The following is a 17,963-nucleotide window of genomic DNA, read 5'->3' as shown; positions in this document are numbered from 1 at the left end:
GACCCACCCCAAATTATTCGGATGCCAGAGTAAGCCAATCCCAGCTGTTATGCTTTACTCTGGCTGCCATCCTCCTGGAGAGCAGCGGGGAGGGGGGAGTATGGGCAAACAACCTGCTGCAGGAGCAGCTGGGCTTATTTGTAAAGCAGGAAGGCAGTCAGTGAAGACAAAGGGCAATTTCAGGGGCTAGGCAGCATGATGGAAATGTGCGAGGTGGGGTGAGGGTGGGCTCAGGCGATGCTATAGTGATGTTATGGCCAACTGCGGTCAGTACTGACAAGCCTTTCTCAGGGAACATTAACCAGGCTGGCCTTTGGTAGCCAGAGTTTCCCCACCTATGACAGAACTAAACCAATAGCAATCCTCTGTCATTACTGACCACTACATCGCCGGTCAGCAGTACACATCCCCAAGGTCTGTTCTAAGGATCCAGTGGAAATAAATTAGCAGTACAAGGCAAAAGAGCATTCCTAACCCAGAACAACATGTTGACTAATACAGAAATGTAGTTGTCTAGTAAAGGTAATTATGTATGCTCAAATAAAACTGCACATAACAAAATCTAAGTATTTGTTTTACAGTATCCCACACTATAAAGGAGCTGATGTCTTTCTAAACAATCATTTCCTTTTGAGCCTAAAAACATTGATTTAGATTTTACCAGTTTATTTCACATTTTCATTATTTTCCAGTTTCATTTATTCTTAACATTTAGATCATTCTCTTTCTTTCCCTTCAAAGAGGAAAAGTCGACAATCCTAAATATATATCTGACTTCAATTTGGGTATATATATTGGGGAGTAAGTGAAAAAAATAATGACAAAAAGAAAATCTGTCAAAAGCAATGCTGAATTCATAACCGTTGTTTTTTTCTGAGAGATTAATAATGAAGATAAAATTTATTTTTTTAAATGGAATTATAAGTTACTGAACAATATTTTATTATTCCTACAGTTTCTTGAATTTTACTGTAGAAAGTTATAATATTTTAAATATATTAAATGTCGTAGAAGTTTCAACACTTGTTTCTCATGACTTTGACAAATTAGTATTGAAATTGATATTTTAAGTAGTTATGAAATCCATTCCAGTGTTTCATACCTTCTTTCACTTTTCTTTCTGAACATAATAAAAGAAAATATTTTGAGTTCCCATATTCGTGAAAATATACAAAGATACATATTATTAAATATTCTGATAAGTAAAACTTTTAACATTTACTTGTGAAATTTTATTTAATTTCCTTTTAAATTTACATTTTAAGCATCAGTGATGTGGCTCTTCTTAGAGTAAATATGATTATTTAATATTAATTAACATCCTAAGTTGACAGCTTGCTCACTGTTTTGATATTCCTTTTAATCAAATTTAAGTATTTGACCTACACTGTTCATCCAGCCTGAACTATGTACTATGTATAACATATACGGTGTGAAGTTTGCAAAGTTTTTTTTCTTTTTCATTTTCACTGTCGTTGTTTATGGATTTTGTAGTTTTCCCTGAGATGAGGAAGAAAACTGTTACATTTTCATCAATAATAGAGAATTATTTACAATCATTTTAAATTTTTATTACTTTTTTCAACATACATATGTATGTACATATATACATATATATATATAATGTGTATATATGTATATACATATAAATACACCTTAAGACTTAGGAGATAGATCAGTAGATAGGAGCTTGCTCCTGAAGGTCGAGAACCTGAGTATAATCAGCAGAGCTGATGTACAAAAGCCAGGTGTGGCGTCTCAATTTGTAATTCCTGTGCAGAGGAGACAGGGACCAAAGGAGCCCTGCAATTCACTAGCCAACCACTTTAGATACATACAAGGTCTGGGCTAATGACAGGCCCTGCCTAAAAAGTCAAGGGAGCTGGCTCCTGAGGAACAAAGCAAGGTTGACCTCTGGCCTCCCCATGAAGATCTTACACTTGCACATGCACAAATACATATAGTTACCCACAGAAACCCATTATTCTCTCCACGCCACCCCTGCACACACACACACACACACACACACATTTAGAAATAAAGTGGTTCTATCATCTAATTGCTTAATTTTTAAGTCTTGTATTCTAGTTTCTAGAACGAATCAAATGATTCTCACATCTATGTCCTTTACTCTTTATAGGACAGTGAAAATGTCCACTTTTTCTGAGTGTTTATATCCATTAGTTCACCTTGATGAATTAAGCACAAAGCTATTTTGTGACATTATTTTATATAATCTTAGAAGATTGTGTTAAATTCTAAAATTTGGTTGAGAAATGAGTTACATTTATCAGCTATTAGCTTGGAAAAAAACGGTATACTGGTCAACCATAACAATTGATTTTCCTTCTCCCTATCTTATTTCCTAACAGAGAGATTTTTAGAATGATAAACCGAAGATGGTGTGATGAAATAAAATATATAATAACCTCTCACATGGACAAACTGAGCATCAAATGAAAGCAAAACAAAATGAAAAAGCCCATTTTGCTTTGGTCCATGAAGGACAATGCTTCCAAAAACGAAGTGTTGAACAAAGTCCTCCTCTCTCTCAGTGACTTCTTCCGTGCTGAGGTAGCAGTTTTCATTCATTGCTTCTTTGTGTCTGGTTCTTCAGGGTTCCTCAGTGTGGGAATCAACAGGACGTTGTGTTGGAATTGGGAACTCATGACTGGAACACACAGGAGCGGAGCAGCAGCGGTGCAATCAGTGAATAGCCCACATGTATTCAGCCTCAAACATTGTCTTTCAAGTGTATTCTGGATTGTTTTAGAGCACTTTGGGGTCCTTCTCATAACTTTGAAATGGAAATCCTGAAGCCATCTATGCCTTTTGAAGAAGGCGTAAAAGGTGAATTTTCTTGTGTTTTCTGTCAGCAATGTGCTCCCTAGTCCAATCATGTCATCTTCTGTGGATGTTTGTTATGAACATATTTATAAATGGCATCCATCCAAAAAGCTATATAGTTAACACTAATGCCATTATGTAGAGCAATTATATCATAGGCACTGCAACAAGTAATAAACTATATTACATAACTAGCATTCATTAGAGTCTAAATAAACAATATAAACTGCTACCAAAAATGTCAGGATGTGTACAAGCAAGATTCCTGCAGGAGCACAAGCGGCCAACAGTCACCCCAGGAACACATGATAGAAGGAGAAATTGGCCCCCAAATTTGTCCTCTGATCTCAAACACTGGTCATGGCACATAAGCCCACACACTTCTACACAAGTAAATAAATGTTACTAAAGATTTCTGGGTATTTTATTTCCAATTCTACCTGAATTTTCATTAACTATATATCGCTTATACTAAATAAATATAAAAATTTCTCAGATTCACACCGAAATGGTATGGGGAGTGGTGACGGAGGAAATGACATATGCGATACTGGTGAGTGTAGTAAGCATATGAACTAGAAAATGAGTACGTGGACATCTAGTAGCTTGTGTCTCTGACAGGGCCGTTAAGTGGAGTAGGGTGTCTGTGGGAGCACAGCAGCGTGCCGGAAGTTAGGAAAAGGATACAAATGGCTGGCTCATGGCTTTTTGCCCACCACCAACCAGGCATCCAGACTCAGCTCCAGCTCCCCTATCAATCAAAAATTGTTTTCTTAGAGCGTATCTTAATATTTAATACACAAAAGTGGCTTGCTTTATCATGGTAAGTCTCTTGACAAATTCACCTTAGTCCTCTTAGGAATAGAGTTTGATGTAAGAGAGTGTGTGTGTGTGTGTGTGTGTGTGAGAGAGAGAGAGAGAGAGAGAGAGAGAGAGAGAGAGAGAGAGAGAGAGAGAGAGAGAGAGAGAAGGAGAGAGAGAGGAAGAAAGAGAGAGAGAGAGAGAATAATTATCTTAGAATACTATTATGTTCACAGGAAGAGTGTGAAGTTAATACAGAAGGTTCCCATATCCCTCAGACCCAGTTTTCCATTTATTAACAGCTTGCCTAATGATGACATTACCACAACTAACGAATCAACATTGATGTAAAATTATTAGCTAAAATACATACTGTACTTAGGTTTCCTTAGTTTTTACCTGATAAACCTTTTCTACCACCAGGATCCCATCCAGCATATCATTTACATTCATAAAACTGTTTTCTTACATTCTAAAATCTTAGCCACATGCTTAGTCTCTAAATCATTGATAAAGCTCAACAATTATTCACAGAATAAGGCACTGTTGAATGAATCCATCTTTTTGAATAGCTAAAACCTTCTAAATTCCCACGGTGAGAGATCAAGATTCTGAGCACAGGGTTTAAATAGTGGTGACATTATTCTATCATTGGTCCAAGGAAACTTACCTTTGTGAGATGCACGTGTTCTGGAATTTCACAGAATGCCTCCCCAAAAAGGACCAAACTTATGAACTTAAGAAAGCAATATGTGACCCAGTTCACAACATCAGTAATAACTAAAACATGTTTATATGCTAAACTGATCAATAAGTGCATAGACAGCACGTTTAATTAGAAATAATCAAGGAAGAGTACTATAGCTCAGTATCTATGAGTGTATTGATCAAGAGCAAGCCTATAATTTGGATATTGATATGCTAGCGGGGCATGGTGTTTCACACAGATGATCCCAGCACTCAGGTGGCGGAGGCTGGTGCAGCTCTCTGAGTTCTGGTCTACAGAGCAAGTTCCAGGACAGTCGGTGCTGTTACATGGAGAAAGCATGTTCACAAAAAGAAAAAAAGAAAGAAAGAAAAGGATACTGTATACATAGCAATAGCCTTAAATGAAGTTGGCCTTTACATGACCATAATGTGGAAGCCAGCGAAAATTAATTTTGTTTGAAATTCAGTAGATAGTAAACACCCATTCCATAACTGCAGGTTTCAAAAATAATTCAAATAGGTAATTTTATTCCCTATACAACTGCATCACAAAAAAATTTCCCCTTGACTTGAAGGAACTTAAAGACAATTCTATAATCTAAGGAACATTATAAACATCACAATTTCAAGTGATAGTTCTCTGTTGTGGTACATTTTTTCTGTAATAATCCATGAGAAAGAACCTTTTCATTAGCTTCTTTTTAGCTGACGAAAGTGACTTCAGAGTTCAGTGATTTACAAGAATAATGAAATATAAACAAGATACACTGTGGATTCAAATCTGGACATTAAAATTGTTAATCTGTACATTTGCCACTATAGCACACATCCCCCAGGCCTGTGGTTTTTAAAGAATCTGGAGAAATCAGACACCCAGGGAGGTCTATCAGGAGAAGAAAGGAGTCTTTGCGTTTGTGAAACTAGAAGGGGCATGGAAGGGCTCTGAGACAGCACGTGGTCCACAGTAAACTCTTCACTCAGGAAACGAGCAATCAGGAGCAGTAAACCGCTGTGAGCAACGTTGTGAACACATTTTGTTTTGGCCTTTTGATCTACAGTATGTTTTGAACTCAGAGTTTAAAGCCCTCTTCACTTCCCTCATTTCCAGGGGAAGATGTGTCAGCATGCACAGCTGACTGCTATTCACCCCCTTTTCTTCTCATTATCTTTGCTGCTGTTCCATCTGGCTGTGGAGCTATGGCTACCTGAGTCCACCAGTGTGACTATTTCGTAGAGATGCTATGCCCCTACCATAACCTATAACTAGACCCTCTTTCAATTCTGGTTTTCTCAAGCTAAAGTGCAAACCACTGAGAGCATAGAAGTTGGTAGGTTTGCATTGATTAGTCTGTCTTTCACCTAACTGAAGTGCAGCTACAGACTACATCCATTCCCAGCTTCTGCTTCCTTCTATCCTAGTCTTGTGTGCCCTCCACTCTCACTGCCTCAAACTCCTGGTACCTTTGAACATCAGCTACCACCCTGAAAAAACAGGCTAGAGAAAGGAGATTCAATTCCTGGCTGTACAATGCATATTTCATTATAAAAATAAATTTCAGCACATATTGAGTGTGTAATAATTGGAATTTTTTTCTCTAAAGGTCTTCCTTTCTGTTTATCAAATTAGATAACAAAAATATAATGAAGTTTGATGATAAACTGAGGACAAATGAATAGGTTTCATCCACTACATGTTGTTTTGTGTGGGTTTTTTTGTTGTTATTTGGGTTTTTTGGCTTTTGTTTTGTTTTGTTTTTTCATCTGGGGGGCATGAATTCAGGAAAAGAGAAGTAATCTCTATTTGGAAAAGAACTGGGAGAAAGATGATGCCAGGTGCACATTGGGTAGCAAGGGAACAATATGACAAAAAAAAAAAAAAAAAGAGGATTGTGCATAGATGGGAAAAGTGAGAGGTGCCTCCAAAGGACTTCCTGGGGCCCTGCTGTTTTGCTCACCAAGGGGAAGGGAGGTGAATACCGAGATGATGCTAAGCCTCTCTACTAAAGTATCCTTTATTGAAGGAGCAATAAAGAATCGCTCAGGATGCCTCAGTTTCCTTGAAACACTTCTGACCCCACTCCATTACACTTGCCTTTGGAAATCAGCGTCTAAGAGAGTTAAGTTAGCCTTGCTTTGTGTGGCAGTGGGCACTCAGTGAATTGCAGCAAAATGTAGGGCGTCAGTTCTGTCCCACCCATCTTACCTTGTTTGTCCCAGGAAAGACAGAGCAGAAGGTTCTCTTTCACTTTCAAAGCAAACAACACATGCTGGGCTGATAGCCGCCTACCGGACACTGTTTAGACTAACGTTGCTCAGTGTGGTCTGGCTTTTGTAATATCAGCTCTATTGTGCTTTACAATGTCAGGTCTACAATTACCTTTGTTAGGTTAAGTATTTTTAGGATTTAATCTGTTTTCTCCAAGGTGGCAGCTGATAAAGTTCCAACTTCCTTTAACTTATTAGCAAAGTAATTCTACAGTCATTTATAAGGGACACCACCATCCTTTACTATTTGTAGTCACCTACAGCAGTCAGAATCAGCTTTATTTAAAACCCTTGCACTTAGCAAAAACCTGTGGTGAGTACCTTCCCTAATTTCAAATTGAAAGCTATGCGTTTGCTCACGATTACTTTTACAATTAAAAAGGTAACCCAACATAGATGATGCTCTCGAGTGTCTTCTGGTTCACTGGTGCCATTTTTGAAAAGGTTCCTAAGGGTAGAGTGTTGTGCCTCATCAATTTGTATCATCTTCCCCGATCCTTCACAGTCTGCAAATTAAATGCTACACTGCCTTAAAGCTGAGGAGACTCATGGTCACAAAACAGAAGTTACTTGCTCAAGCCAGGGAACTAGATTTAAAATAGGCATGCTTCATAAAAAAAAAAACTAGGGGCATCCAGGCCATCCAAATAAAAATGTGAGTGTTTTGTACTGTCTGAACCTATAAGTATTTGTTCTGTTTACTATTTCTGCACTGCTAAGGCCTGAGGCAGAGAACAGTGATAGCTGAGAATTTAGGTACCAGCTATAAAAGTGGAAATTCATGTTTCAGTTTGAAAATTTTTAAGCATATCAGTGGATTCTCTTGTATTTTTAGGGGTCATTGGAAGGTAAGAGTACCAGGTTAGAACACCCTGAATACAGTCGGAAAGGTCTTGATATACACAATAGTTCTTCAATAAACAGAACTGTTCTTGAATAAGCAGTTGCCTTGACCACCACAAGCTCACATAGGAAGACAAGTACTCAATACAAAGAGATAGCAGTTGTTGAAATTATTAGTCGTAAAAGAAAATGTTCTCCTAATAGCAGAAACAGCAGCCTTTGTTTTAAATGTCATTCACATTTTTTTCACTACAAATTAAAAATATCTTATCTATAAAAGTATTGTCATCCTTATGACCTATACAGAGAATAATGCTTGCTTATAGTTAAGGACTATCTAAAGACATTGATATCTCTTTTATGTTTCAGATTCCGTGCTAATATAGGAAACTATTTCTACCATAACCAACTATTTTCTTACGTAATTTATTGAGTATTCTGAAGCATTGGGTGAGAACTAGGTCCACCGTGGTACTGGAACTAGGAAGGTAGTCTAAGTCTTCACTGTGTACCCTTAAATGATATTATGAGTGATTTCATTTCAGCACTGTTTTGTCTTGAACTAAACATAAAACTAAAGTGATAGGGCCACCTTGACACTGCAGTGACAGTGTCTGAAGGGGTACGTATGCATGCTGAGTGCACTTCCGGATTCCGGTTTCCCGTTGATCAGTAAATTCCTCTACTGAACCACAGATTGGTTTAAGATTATGGAGTAAATCGTTACACAATTTCCTAGCAAGAAATCTCAGTGATGAACCATTTAATTATCAATAACAAAGCAAAACTGACTCAACAGACTGTTAACAATTTATCCCAGTAACAACTGCTTTAATAGCTTGGTGGTTTATTCTGTGAACACCGAATTGAAGCCTGAAACTGAGAAGTGATCTCATCTCAGAAGGAAAGAGAAAAAGGAATAGAAAGATCCTTCTATCAAATACCCTGAGGTTAAGTGACAAATACAGCATGACTAGTGAGAAAACAATTTGGCAAAACAAACTTTTAAAAGAATATTTCATTATGGCATCATGATTTTATTGTCTATATTTATTAATCAAGAGCAGATACAGCTGGGTGAGGTGGTGTACTCCTGTAATCCCAGCACTCGGGAGGCAGAGGCAGACAGATCGCTGTAGACCAGGCCATCCTGGTCTACAAAGCAAGTCTAGGACAGCCAAGGGCTACACAGAGAAACTCAGTCTCAAAAAACAAAACAAAGCAGGTATAGATATATTTTATATATAGAATATTGCCCTCACAAGGGTTTTTTAAATGATTGTGCACACATAAATGACCATCTATTTCATTTATAAACTCCTTCATGGCTTTTTCTAACCCTGAACCTCAACCCCTTATAGTCTATAAGAAAGAATGTTTGCTTTTCTATTGTGATCTTCAATACGCACATAAAAACTGAATGACTCACAGATTGACTGCGAAACTTTTGTATGTAAGATGTACTGATACCACGTACATGTAGCATCCAATCAATATAAAAACCTAAGGTCAATAAGTAACACCCTTACATAGACTTCCTTTACAGAGAGCCTTTTTTGTAAGCCCAACTCAACAAAACTAATTCTTCACATTTTGTTCCACGTTGATGCCTTAACATAAACTGTTGGTTAATAAAACCATCATTTAACTCTCACCCCAACACACCCTAGTAGAATCTGGCATGTAGGTTAATGTTTACTCCACAGTCCTATTTAACTACTTGACTACGAATCATGCCTTATGACCAATTTTTATTTATTAACACCCAGAGACCTGTGACTAATGTCACTACTGATAATGCCCAGGTAGTGGCTGAAATAAAAACTCTGAGTAGAACCATGAAATAACAGCTTAACTTACGGCCTTCTTTTAATTTTTATTTGCTAATGATAGACAATAAACACCAGTCTCCAGGACGGTCATACAAAGCTTTTCATAAGGTTGTATTTTAGTGCCCTGGTTTTATAAATGTAAAGAATTTTAAAATGCGACATGTCAACCTTTGTAGTAATCAGAGCTAATATTAGCTAAGAAATGTTGAAAATGAGGACGGAATAATGATCTTCTAAATTGTCATAACTAAGGGCCAAAGGTAGTATTTAGAATGAGTGGTTCATGAGGAGCAGCCATAACATTTTTATATTACTTAGACCAAATGCTTCCTTATATAGTAGCACTATTTTAACACTTGTTCATATCTAAATGCCTACCATTCTCAAGGATTATTACAGTTGGGCGTGGTGGCACACATATTTAATCCCAGCATGCAGGGAGGCAGAGGCAGGTAGATCTCTGTGAATTTGAGGCCAGCCTGGTTTACAAAGCCAGCCCAAGACAGCCAAGGCTGTTACACAGAGAAACAATGTCTCAAAAAACAAAACAAAACAAAAACAAACAAAAAATTATTGGTTTTAGAACATGCTACCTTCCACAATAACCAACTCAATAGTTTTAAAGAAATATTAATAACATACACAATTTTAGTTAAAGTATATTTACAAGTATTGTGATAGTAGATCTTCCTCACCCTCTGTGAAATATGTCACAAAATGACCATGGCAATCAGTATTTTTCACACTGAAGCACAAAGTGCCATTATTATACGCAAGAGTAGTACATGGAGTAGAGACTATTGGTGTCAAATCCTGAGCTCTCTGACTTAGGGAGGATCTGGGTGTAAACATTTGAATGTCTAAATACAGATGTACTGATTAACACTTGCTGCAGCAAGTTTTATGAGTGTGGGTATCAATTCAAAGCTTAAATCTCCACTTATGATGTCAGCCTATCTTGACTTAATTGCCTCTTCCCCCAAGCATCCTAGGAGAACACTGTTGCTGAAGCAACCACGCTGTGTCTCTTGAGATTGCCCTTCCATGTGGGGACTTTGGATCCTCTCTGCCAGGCTCACTTGAGTGACTGTTCTTGATTGGAGTCTCAGTTGACTGGGACTTTTCTCCAGTTACTGTGATTGCTTCTTCACCTATTTGTTTTTTTGTTTTTTTGGTTTTTTTTCCTTCTCTCAACTCCGTTATCAAGAAGGCTATTTTTGCTTTCCCAGTAACCTCATTAATGCAAGATGGTGACAGATGAGGAAGGAACAGATATCAACATGGAGCAGCTCTGTTCATCAGGCCTCCTCCTCCTCATTCTTCTCAGCTGCTCTTTCTTGAGGATCACAAAGATTACTTAAGGAAACTCATTGAACAGAAAGCTTACTCCTTATTAGTCCCAGCAATATTATTGTCTTTAGCTGGAATAAACAGCAATAATGCATGCGAGGGATGAATACTCTTGAATTTTTAAGTTCTTTTATAGTCAACCACCACTCAAATCTTGACTCGAAATTTTGTTTGAGATAGCATCTTGCCACCTAATTTTTTTTAAAGATTTATTTATTTTGTGTATATGAATCCTCTACCTGCATGTCAACCTCCAGAAGAGAGCATCAGATCACATTATAGATGGTTGTGAGCTACCATGTGGTTGCTGGGAATTGAACTCAGGACCCCTGGAAGAGCAGATAGTGCACTTAACAAGTGAGCCATCTCTCCAGCCCCACCTAATTTTTAAAAAATATTTGTTACTGAAACTTAATTGTTCTTATAAAATCCACCAGAAGGTACACGTATTTTCTGAATAAGAGATTCCTTGTCTTTTCGGGTACTCTACTTGCCTCAAGTTGACAACATATTTTAATAATAAGATGCATGGAGACAGGAAGAAGAAGAAGAAAGAAATGGGTAGTACGCCGTCACAGGTGATGGACGCTTGGGAATAAGTTAGACTATGCTCTTTAGCCCATATTTTCCTTTTACTTTGTAGCTTCCTTCTGCAAGGGTCTATTTAAGACTAGGCCTTTGCCAGTAGAGAAGATCAGAAGGCAAATAAAAGGATCACTGGGTCTCTAGACAATTTTATGAACACATTTTTATATAAATTACCTCAAGTTCTGTATATGACAGTTAAATGCCCTCCTCAGAAAAAGATTTTTTTTTTTTTAATTCTCTGATCTTGGAAGTGGAGGGTAAAAGAAAAATGACTGCTCTTCTCCCGCATGGTATAGACCACAGTTTTGAGACGCGTGATGGACGAATACAGCAGGGCACCTCTCGGGATCTGACTGGGTTACTCTCCTCTGTGCGGCGAAGCAGCAGCACAGAGCTGCTGTGTCTCATAGACCCATCTATCTTACTTTCAAAGTCTGAACCTCCATTGGTAACATTAATCACTTAAATCCTCTTGCTACTGAAAAACCAACATTACTGTCACCATTCAATACTTCAGAAGATTAACCTGCAATGCATGACTCCTAATATTTGAAGACTCTTGAAATGGCTAGTGGATTCCAGAGTGTGGAGAATGGTTCTGTCGATGCTAGGTGGGCCACGTGTGCTTGCTCTGACATTCTTTGCTTTACCTGTCACTGGGGGACCTGTGAGACAGCAAGCATTTGCTGCCTCAGGTTGCCTCTCTGGTGTGATCTCCTAGCTGCCGTTCCTAACTAAATTGCACAAGTAAGAATATTTTATTTGCAGATGTATCTACATTATCTTTGTATAAAATTATCATCAGAAAAGTGTCTGTTTAGCCAGTATCAATAAAAGGTGAAAAAATGCCAAAAAGATATCCTGTGAGAATTTTCAGTCTGCTACACACAAATGCTTGCAGATCCTCCTGACAACATATGACACAGCTCATAAAATCAGTTATGTTTATTACTCTGATTAACACAGACATCTTGAAGAAGATGAGTTTGATAAAAAGAATATTAAAATGAAATGACTGTACCATGTAATTTTGTTACAAGTGACCAAATTATAAGCTGTCCGGTTCAAAATCAAATGAGGCAATTTGGAAAACATCCTGACACTGAGCTATGAAAAGCCAAGTACATGTGAGGTATGAAGGTTAATAGAAGGCAAACAGAATAGTAGCATGTCAAAACTAACAGCCTATCCACTTGCCTTCTTTTTGCTCCACATTTTTACTCAGTTATCCACTACAAAAAAAAAAAAAAGAAGAAGAAGAAGAAGAAGAAGAAGAAGAAGAAGAAGAAGAAGAAGAAGAAGAAAAGAAAGAAAGAAAAGAAAGAAAGAAAAGAAAAGAAAGAAAAACTGTGGCAAAGTTGAAACCTGAAGGGGAAAAAACCTAGCTTTACGTCCTTCCCGTGACTCATGTGTCCTTTTGCCTGCATTCCATCCTTCCTCATCACCTATTATTACCCTTCCTTGGTCCTCTTTCTGCCTGTTATACTCCACCTATGGTTAGTTACACTTGCTCTCTGTTTACATATACACAGTGCACATTATAGGCAGGATCCCACATATCAAGAAGAGTATGTAGTGTCTTCTGCATGAGTTTGGCTCACCTCACTTAACAGCAGACTTTCCGAGTCCATTCATTTCCCTGTAAATTTTGGGATTTCATTTTTCTCTCATTAAAATCAGTAAGAAAAGCAGTAGGTTTCATATGTAGCAACAATGCATGCTCAGAAAAAGAAATCAGGAAAAATAAGATAAACACCACTTATGAGAAACAGAATCAACTAATTATTTTCTAGCATCCTCATTTTTTTCATGTCCCATCCAACTGTGCACTTTGATATATTTGGTTATAACTTCTTATAAATAGAGACTCTGATACCTACCATAATATATCTCCTACATCAGTAGCCATGTGCTAATGCACCATTTTAAATAGGTTACGAATGCAGTGTGTTTATGTATTTAGTAAATTTTTGGTACCCAATGCATAAGGCAACAAGAACATTATTTAAATCAATAATATACCCATAATTTTAAGTATTAAAATGAAAATTTCTAGTCACCCTTACATTTCCTGCTGCCCAATAAGAAGACAAAAGACCAGTTATGTCATACAAAACTCAGACCTTCTGTTTCCATCTTCTGCTAAAGTCTATCTTGTATTTAAAAATACATGTTTTGTTCTTTCCATAGTGAAAGACCATTTAAAAGCTTATTCCATTGGAAAAATAAATGGCTCTTATGTAATCCTTATTATTGCATCTGTTCTCTGTCTTAATTGGTGGTAATAATGAATATTCCATCCCCAATAAATGTATTCCAAATCCTCCTAAGTCAACAAAATCACTTCCTCTTAAAATGGTTCTGTTCCTTGTTTGGTGACAGGAGGACTCATGATTGGTTTTGTCCACTCCTGATGTAAAACCTATCTTTTGATCATTTATTTATGAATATGATGTAGCTGTGTAAGACCTTAGTGCAGAGTAAAATAAACACTCTGCTAGACTGTTAATAAAAACAAGATGAATGTACACTTAAAGGAAACAGCTAGTGCATACTAATATTTTATAATTATGTCAATTTACCATTTTTGCCCATAACCTACTTTATTTTGCTACACATTAAAATATTCTAATAACCAACTCAGTGTGAAGGCTAATTTGTATTATTTGTTAGTCATTTTAATTATATGGTGATATCATTTTTTCCCTCAGGAATTTTTTTTTCCTCCACTCAATCTCATTAAAAAGAAAACAAACAAAACACCCGACAACAAATAAAGTGTACCTCTGCTTTTAAAGCCTGTACCACATACCTCCCATAATGCAAGTGGTGGAATTTCAATACCTACTGCTCATTTAGTGGATCCAGCCTTTCCAGCTCTTAGCAACTGTGCCCCCACCTTCTCAGTTCTGCACAGCGGTGAGTGAACTTCTCAAGAATAATATCTGATCTTTCTAGGGCAAAAATAACACCTCCAAGTTGGCATGCGATTTAATTTAACACTTTTTCCAGATGAGGTACGATATGTTAACTCGAGGTGCTTACAATCCGGGGTGAGTTTTGCAATACGTTTCAGGTGCACTTCTGAGGTCTTGGGAGGATTATGGACCTGTGTTAAGTGACTTTCCATTTGGGCATTTTCCTAACAAAAGGATACGGAAAGGTAACCTACCTTTATGTGACAGGCGCAGCCTTGGGTAGGAGGGGTTCGCGGTGTGACCTGGGGTCCAGAGCTCCAGCAGGTGACCACAGAGTAGCCAGGTGAGGATGCGTCCGGCCGGTGACATGGTGCGTGCTGGCTCTCCACTAGCCCCTAGCAGCCTTACTCAAGATTGAGTTTTACTTAGGACTTCCCTCCAGTGGCAACTGCGGGCGACAGGCTTTGTCACAAACAGACGGGGCTGTCATTAGAAAATACCATTCCCAAGTGTCATTTGCCGGGCAATATTTGGATCCGCAAAGCCTTTCTTTTCTCGGGACCGGTGGTTTAGAAGCGCGGAGCAAGAGGGCATTCCAAGGAGCGCGTCTTGGGAGCCAGGTCCGGTGTGGAGCTGTCGCCGTCACCCAGCTGCGGAGTGAGGAGGAGGCTGTGGCTGGCTTCAGTCTCCCCGCCAGCTATTCATTGAGAAAACAGCCGGAGCAGACCAGCAGCCTCCCCTAGCTTTTCCCCCAAGCCTCCCAGAAGTCAGCCTCCTGCACTGACTTGCCGAGCAGCTAGTTCTTATTCGCCTCTCCTCTTGCTAATTAAAAGCAAGAAGCGCCACTTGCTCCAGGAGCGCGGGATCCACCCAGCGGGATGCCGCCTGTCAGCGCTCTGTTTACAGGAAAGTTCAGGCAGGGTTGAGCCCGCGCGCGTTTCTAGGAAGTGTCTCCAGCCCACGTGCCCCGCTGCATCTCCCCGGCTCTGACCCACCCGCCGGGCTAGGAAGACAGGTCCTCACCCTGACGGGGCGGGGCCAGGAAAACCTGCATAATGCTCTGATTATTTAAGAATGTGAAAGGCTGGGACGTGGCCTCGGAAAGGCTTTTAAATCCTCACTCACCAACGGTGATCTTTGAATTAATCCACTTTTTAAATCTTCTGCAGCTATCCAGGAGCCAAATTAAATTGAAGGCTGAATTTCCACATAATTTGGTTCACAGTTTAAGGGTTTTTATTATTTTTTATTTATTTATTTATTTTATTGCTTCCATCTTAGAAATGTTACTTTTGAGTCTTGAGGAAAGGAACTTTTTCAAGAGCCTTGAAAAGAAGTGTCGTTTTTTCACCATCGTTTCATAAATGGATTAGTTTAAAAGAATTTGCCTTAGAGTCATTTTCCTAAAGCAAAATAAATAAATAAATAAATAAATAAATAAATAAATAAATCTCACCTCAAAATAAAAAAATAAATAAATAAGCATCAAGGTATTGGTCTTGTGAGTGAGGTGTCCATGATAAACTTGAGACTCTATCTGGTGGATCTAGGTAGAACAAGCGCTAAAGAGCACAGGATGTGAAATGCCTTAGAGCTAAGTGTTGTGCACTCTCAGAGTGTGTTTTCACGACATCATGTTTGTGTGAATAAGCTTAACACAATAGGTCAACTTTTCAATCTACTTTCAATCGGTTTCAAAAACTAAACCAAACACTCTAAAGCTGCTGGCATGGAAATGAATTGTATTATTTCAAGATAGCAATAGATGTTTGGTCTGACAACTGAGAGTTAAATGGTAAACAAATGATATCAGCTATGGTGACTTTTTCTTATTCTTTATCCTATATAGCCACAGCTGTGGACAGGTCTTCAGAATTATGTGCTTAAAGTCATGTGATTATAAGAAAAAGATAAGTTAGGTCATTTCAGTATTTTACACTACATATAAGTAAAAAATATAGCCAAACACTATTTACCCCTGTTTAAAGGATGATATGTTCTTATACAAGCAGAGTATATTTAGCAAAATGTAAATGTCACCAGAGATTATAAATAATTAGATTTCCAAAGTTTACAAAAGATAACAAATTCTAAACAGTATTTAACACTGAAACAACATGAAGTAAGTAGAAACTTTAACACAGGGTGGTCTCCTTAGGCACTTGCATATTTTAAAATCCAGGCAGATGAGCTATATACCTAATTGTGATATACTGTAATTTCACAATCCTGTCACTCCATTCCCCAATTGAGTAACCAGAACAGAGATAACAACTTTATCAGCATTATCTAAGGGCATGAAAAGTAAAGACAGGGTCTGTGTCTTTAACTAAAATTAATACCCTTAATGCAACTGACATCTACCTAAGATTGTAGTGTCTGTCCTGGGCCTTCTATGGAGTTAAGGCCACACTGACCACCACAGCCATTTCATTAAGACAGGAAGGCAAGGGGAGGGGGCGGAATAAATACAATGGATACTAATTTTTTCCCCAGATTTACAAACCATTATCAAAGTGAGTATGGGGCAATTTTAAAGCATATACCACAGTTCTCAATTCCTTTGGGCACCACAGTATATACTCTGTTTTATTCTTCATCATGTTTCTATTGTATGTTCCCTCTAATCCTCTATATGGCCTTCTACTTTTCTGGATATGTGATTGGACATATACAGATAATGCAAAATAAATCAATAAGTAATACATAATACATAATGTAATACATAATAAATAAAAAAAAATAAGATGATTAAACTGAATATTCTTAAGTTTTGAAGTTTTCAGATTCTTCCCTGTGTTCTTAGATACTCCTTTGGAAGAGTCATTAAGACAAAATCGGTCATTCGTGTTGTGAAAGAAACTAAAAATAATCCTCAGAAATGGATTTGCCATTCAAATTCTCATCTCAATGTGACATTTTGGGCAGTGAATTAAAAAAAAAAAAAAAAAAAAATTGCATGCAAACCAAGAATAATATAGACAGACCAGGACATAAAAATCACATTACTTGGGAAGTTTCTCATGTACTCTGGAAAAATTTGAAACTGAAATAACCAAATAAAATCAATAGTAAGTAGAGCATACCTGTAAATTGTGGGTGTTTTGGATACACAGTAGTATCTGGTGATTCCATGTTTGATTTGAGATGCTGCAGGTCTTCAGTCTAAACAATATAAAGATGTCTTGGGACAAAACAGGTAACAAACACCAGTAATATAGTTATTCTTGTCAAATAAAATGTCTCATTCTAAATCTCCTATTGGTGTAAATCTTATTGGGTTTGGTTTTGTTTGGTTTTGTTTGAGACAAAGTTTCTTCGTGTCATCCTGGCTGTCCTAGAACTTGCTCTATAGACCAGGCTGGCCTCAAACTCAGAGATCTGCCTGCCTCTGCCTCCTCAGTGCTGAGATTAAGGGGATGTGACACAACCACCCAGCAATTTTAATTTTATTGTATGAAGAACAATCTCAATCTGAAAATAAGGGGGTTGGGGCAGAGAATTAAGAAGATCAGATGTTTCAGCTCCCTCCCAAGTGGGTTGGTGTAGACAGTCAATCTCACTGAATCTTCTTAGCAGAAACAAGTGGCCTCTGACACAGCCTTTCACAGAGATAGTTCCTGCCCATCTTATGAATTTTGTGGACTATTTGTTGAAAGAACAGAGTTCTATGTTATACCCAAGGCTTTCAATTTCGTTGAAGCTTTACATATTAAATTTGGTTTACAGAAATTCCTCCCACCAGTATTATCCAAACATTAGATATCAGTTGTGGCTAATTCAACATTTTTATTATTATAGCATAGGTAAT

General features: G+C 37.8%; 1 protein-coding gene across 1 annotated transcript in view; it reads right to left on the bottom strand.

Annotated features, from left to right (window-relative positions):
* The window catches only part of Sema3e (semaphorin 3E), a 228,893-nt gene extending 213,758 nt beyond the window's left edge, over positions 1-15,135 (bottom strand). Inside the window, exon 1 of the mRNA XM_051152076.1 lies at positions 14,407-15,135. Coding sequence (XP_051008033.1) covers positions 14,407-14,521 — 115 coding nt within the window. The 5' untranslated portion in view covers positions 14,522-15,135. The remainder of the gene's footprint in view (positions 1-14,406) is intronic.
* Positions 15,136-17,963: the final 2,828 nt, after the last annotated feature.

The sequence above is a fragment of the Acomys russatus genome, chromosome 10 (assembly GCF_903995435.1).
Source record: "Acomys russatus chromosome 10, mAcoRus1.1, whole genome shotgun sequence".
In the NCBI taxonomy this organism is placed as follows: Eukaryota; Metazoa; Chordata; class Mammalia; order Rodentia; family Muridae; genus Acomys; species Acomys russatus.
This window is presented reverse-complemented; position numbering and strand designations above follow the sequence as displayed.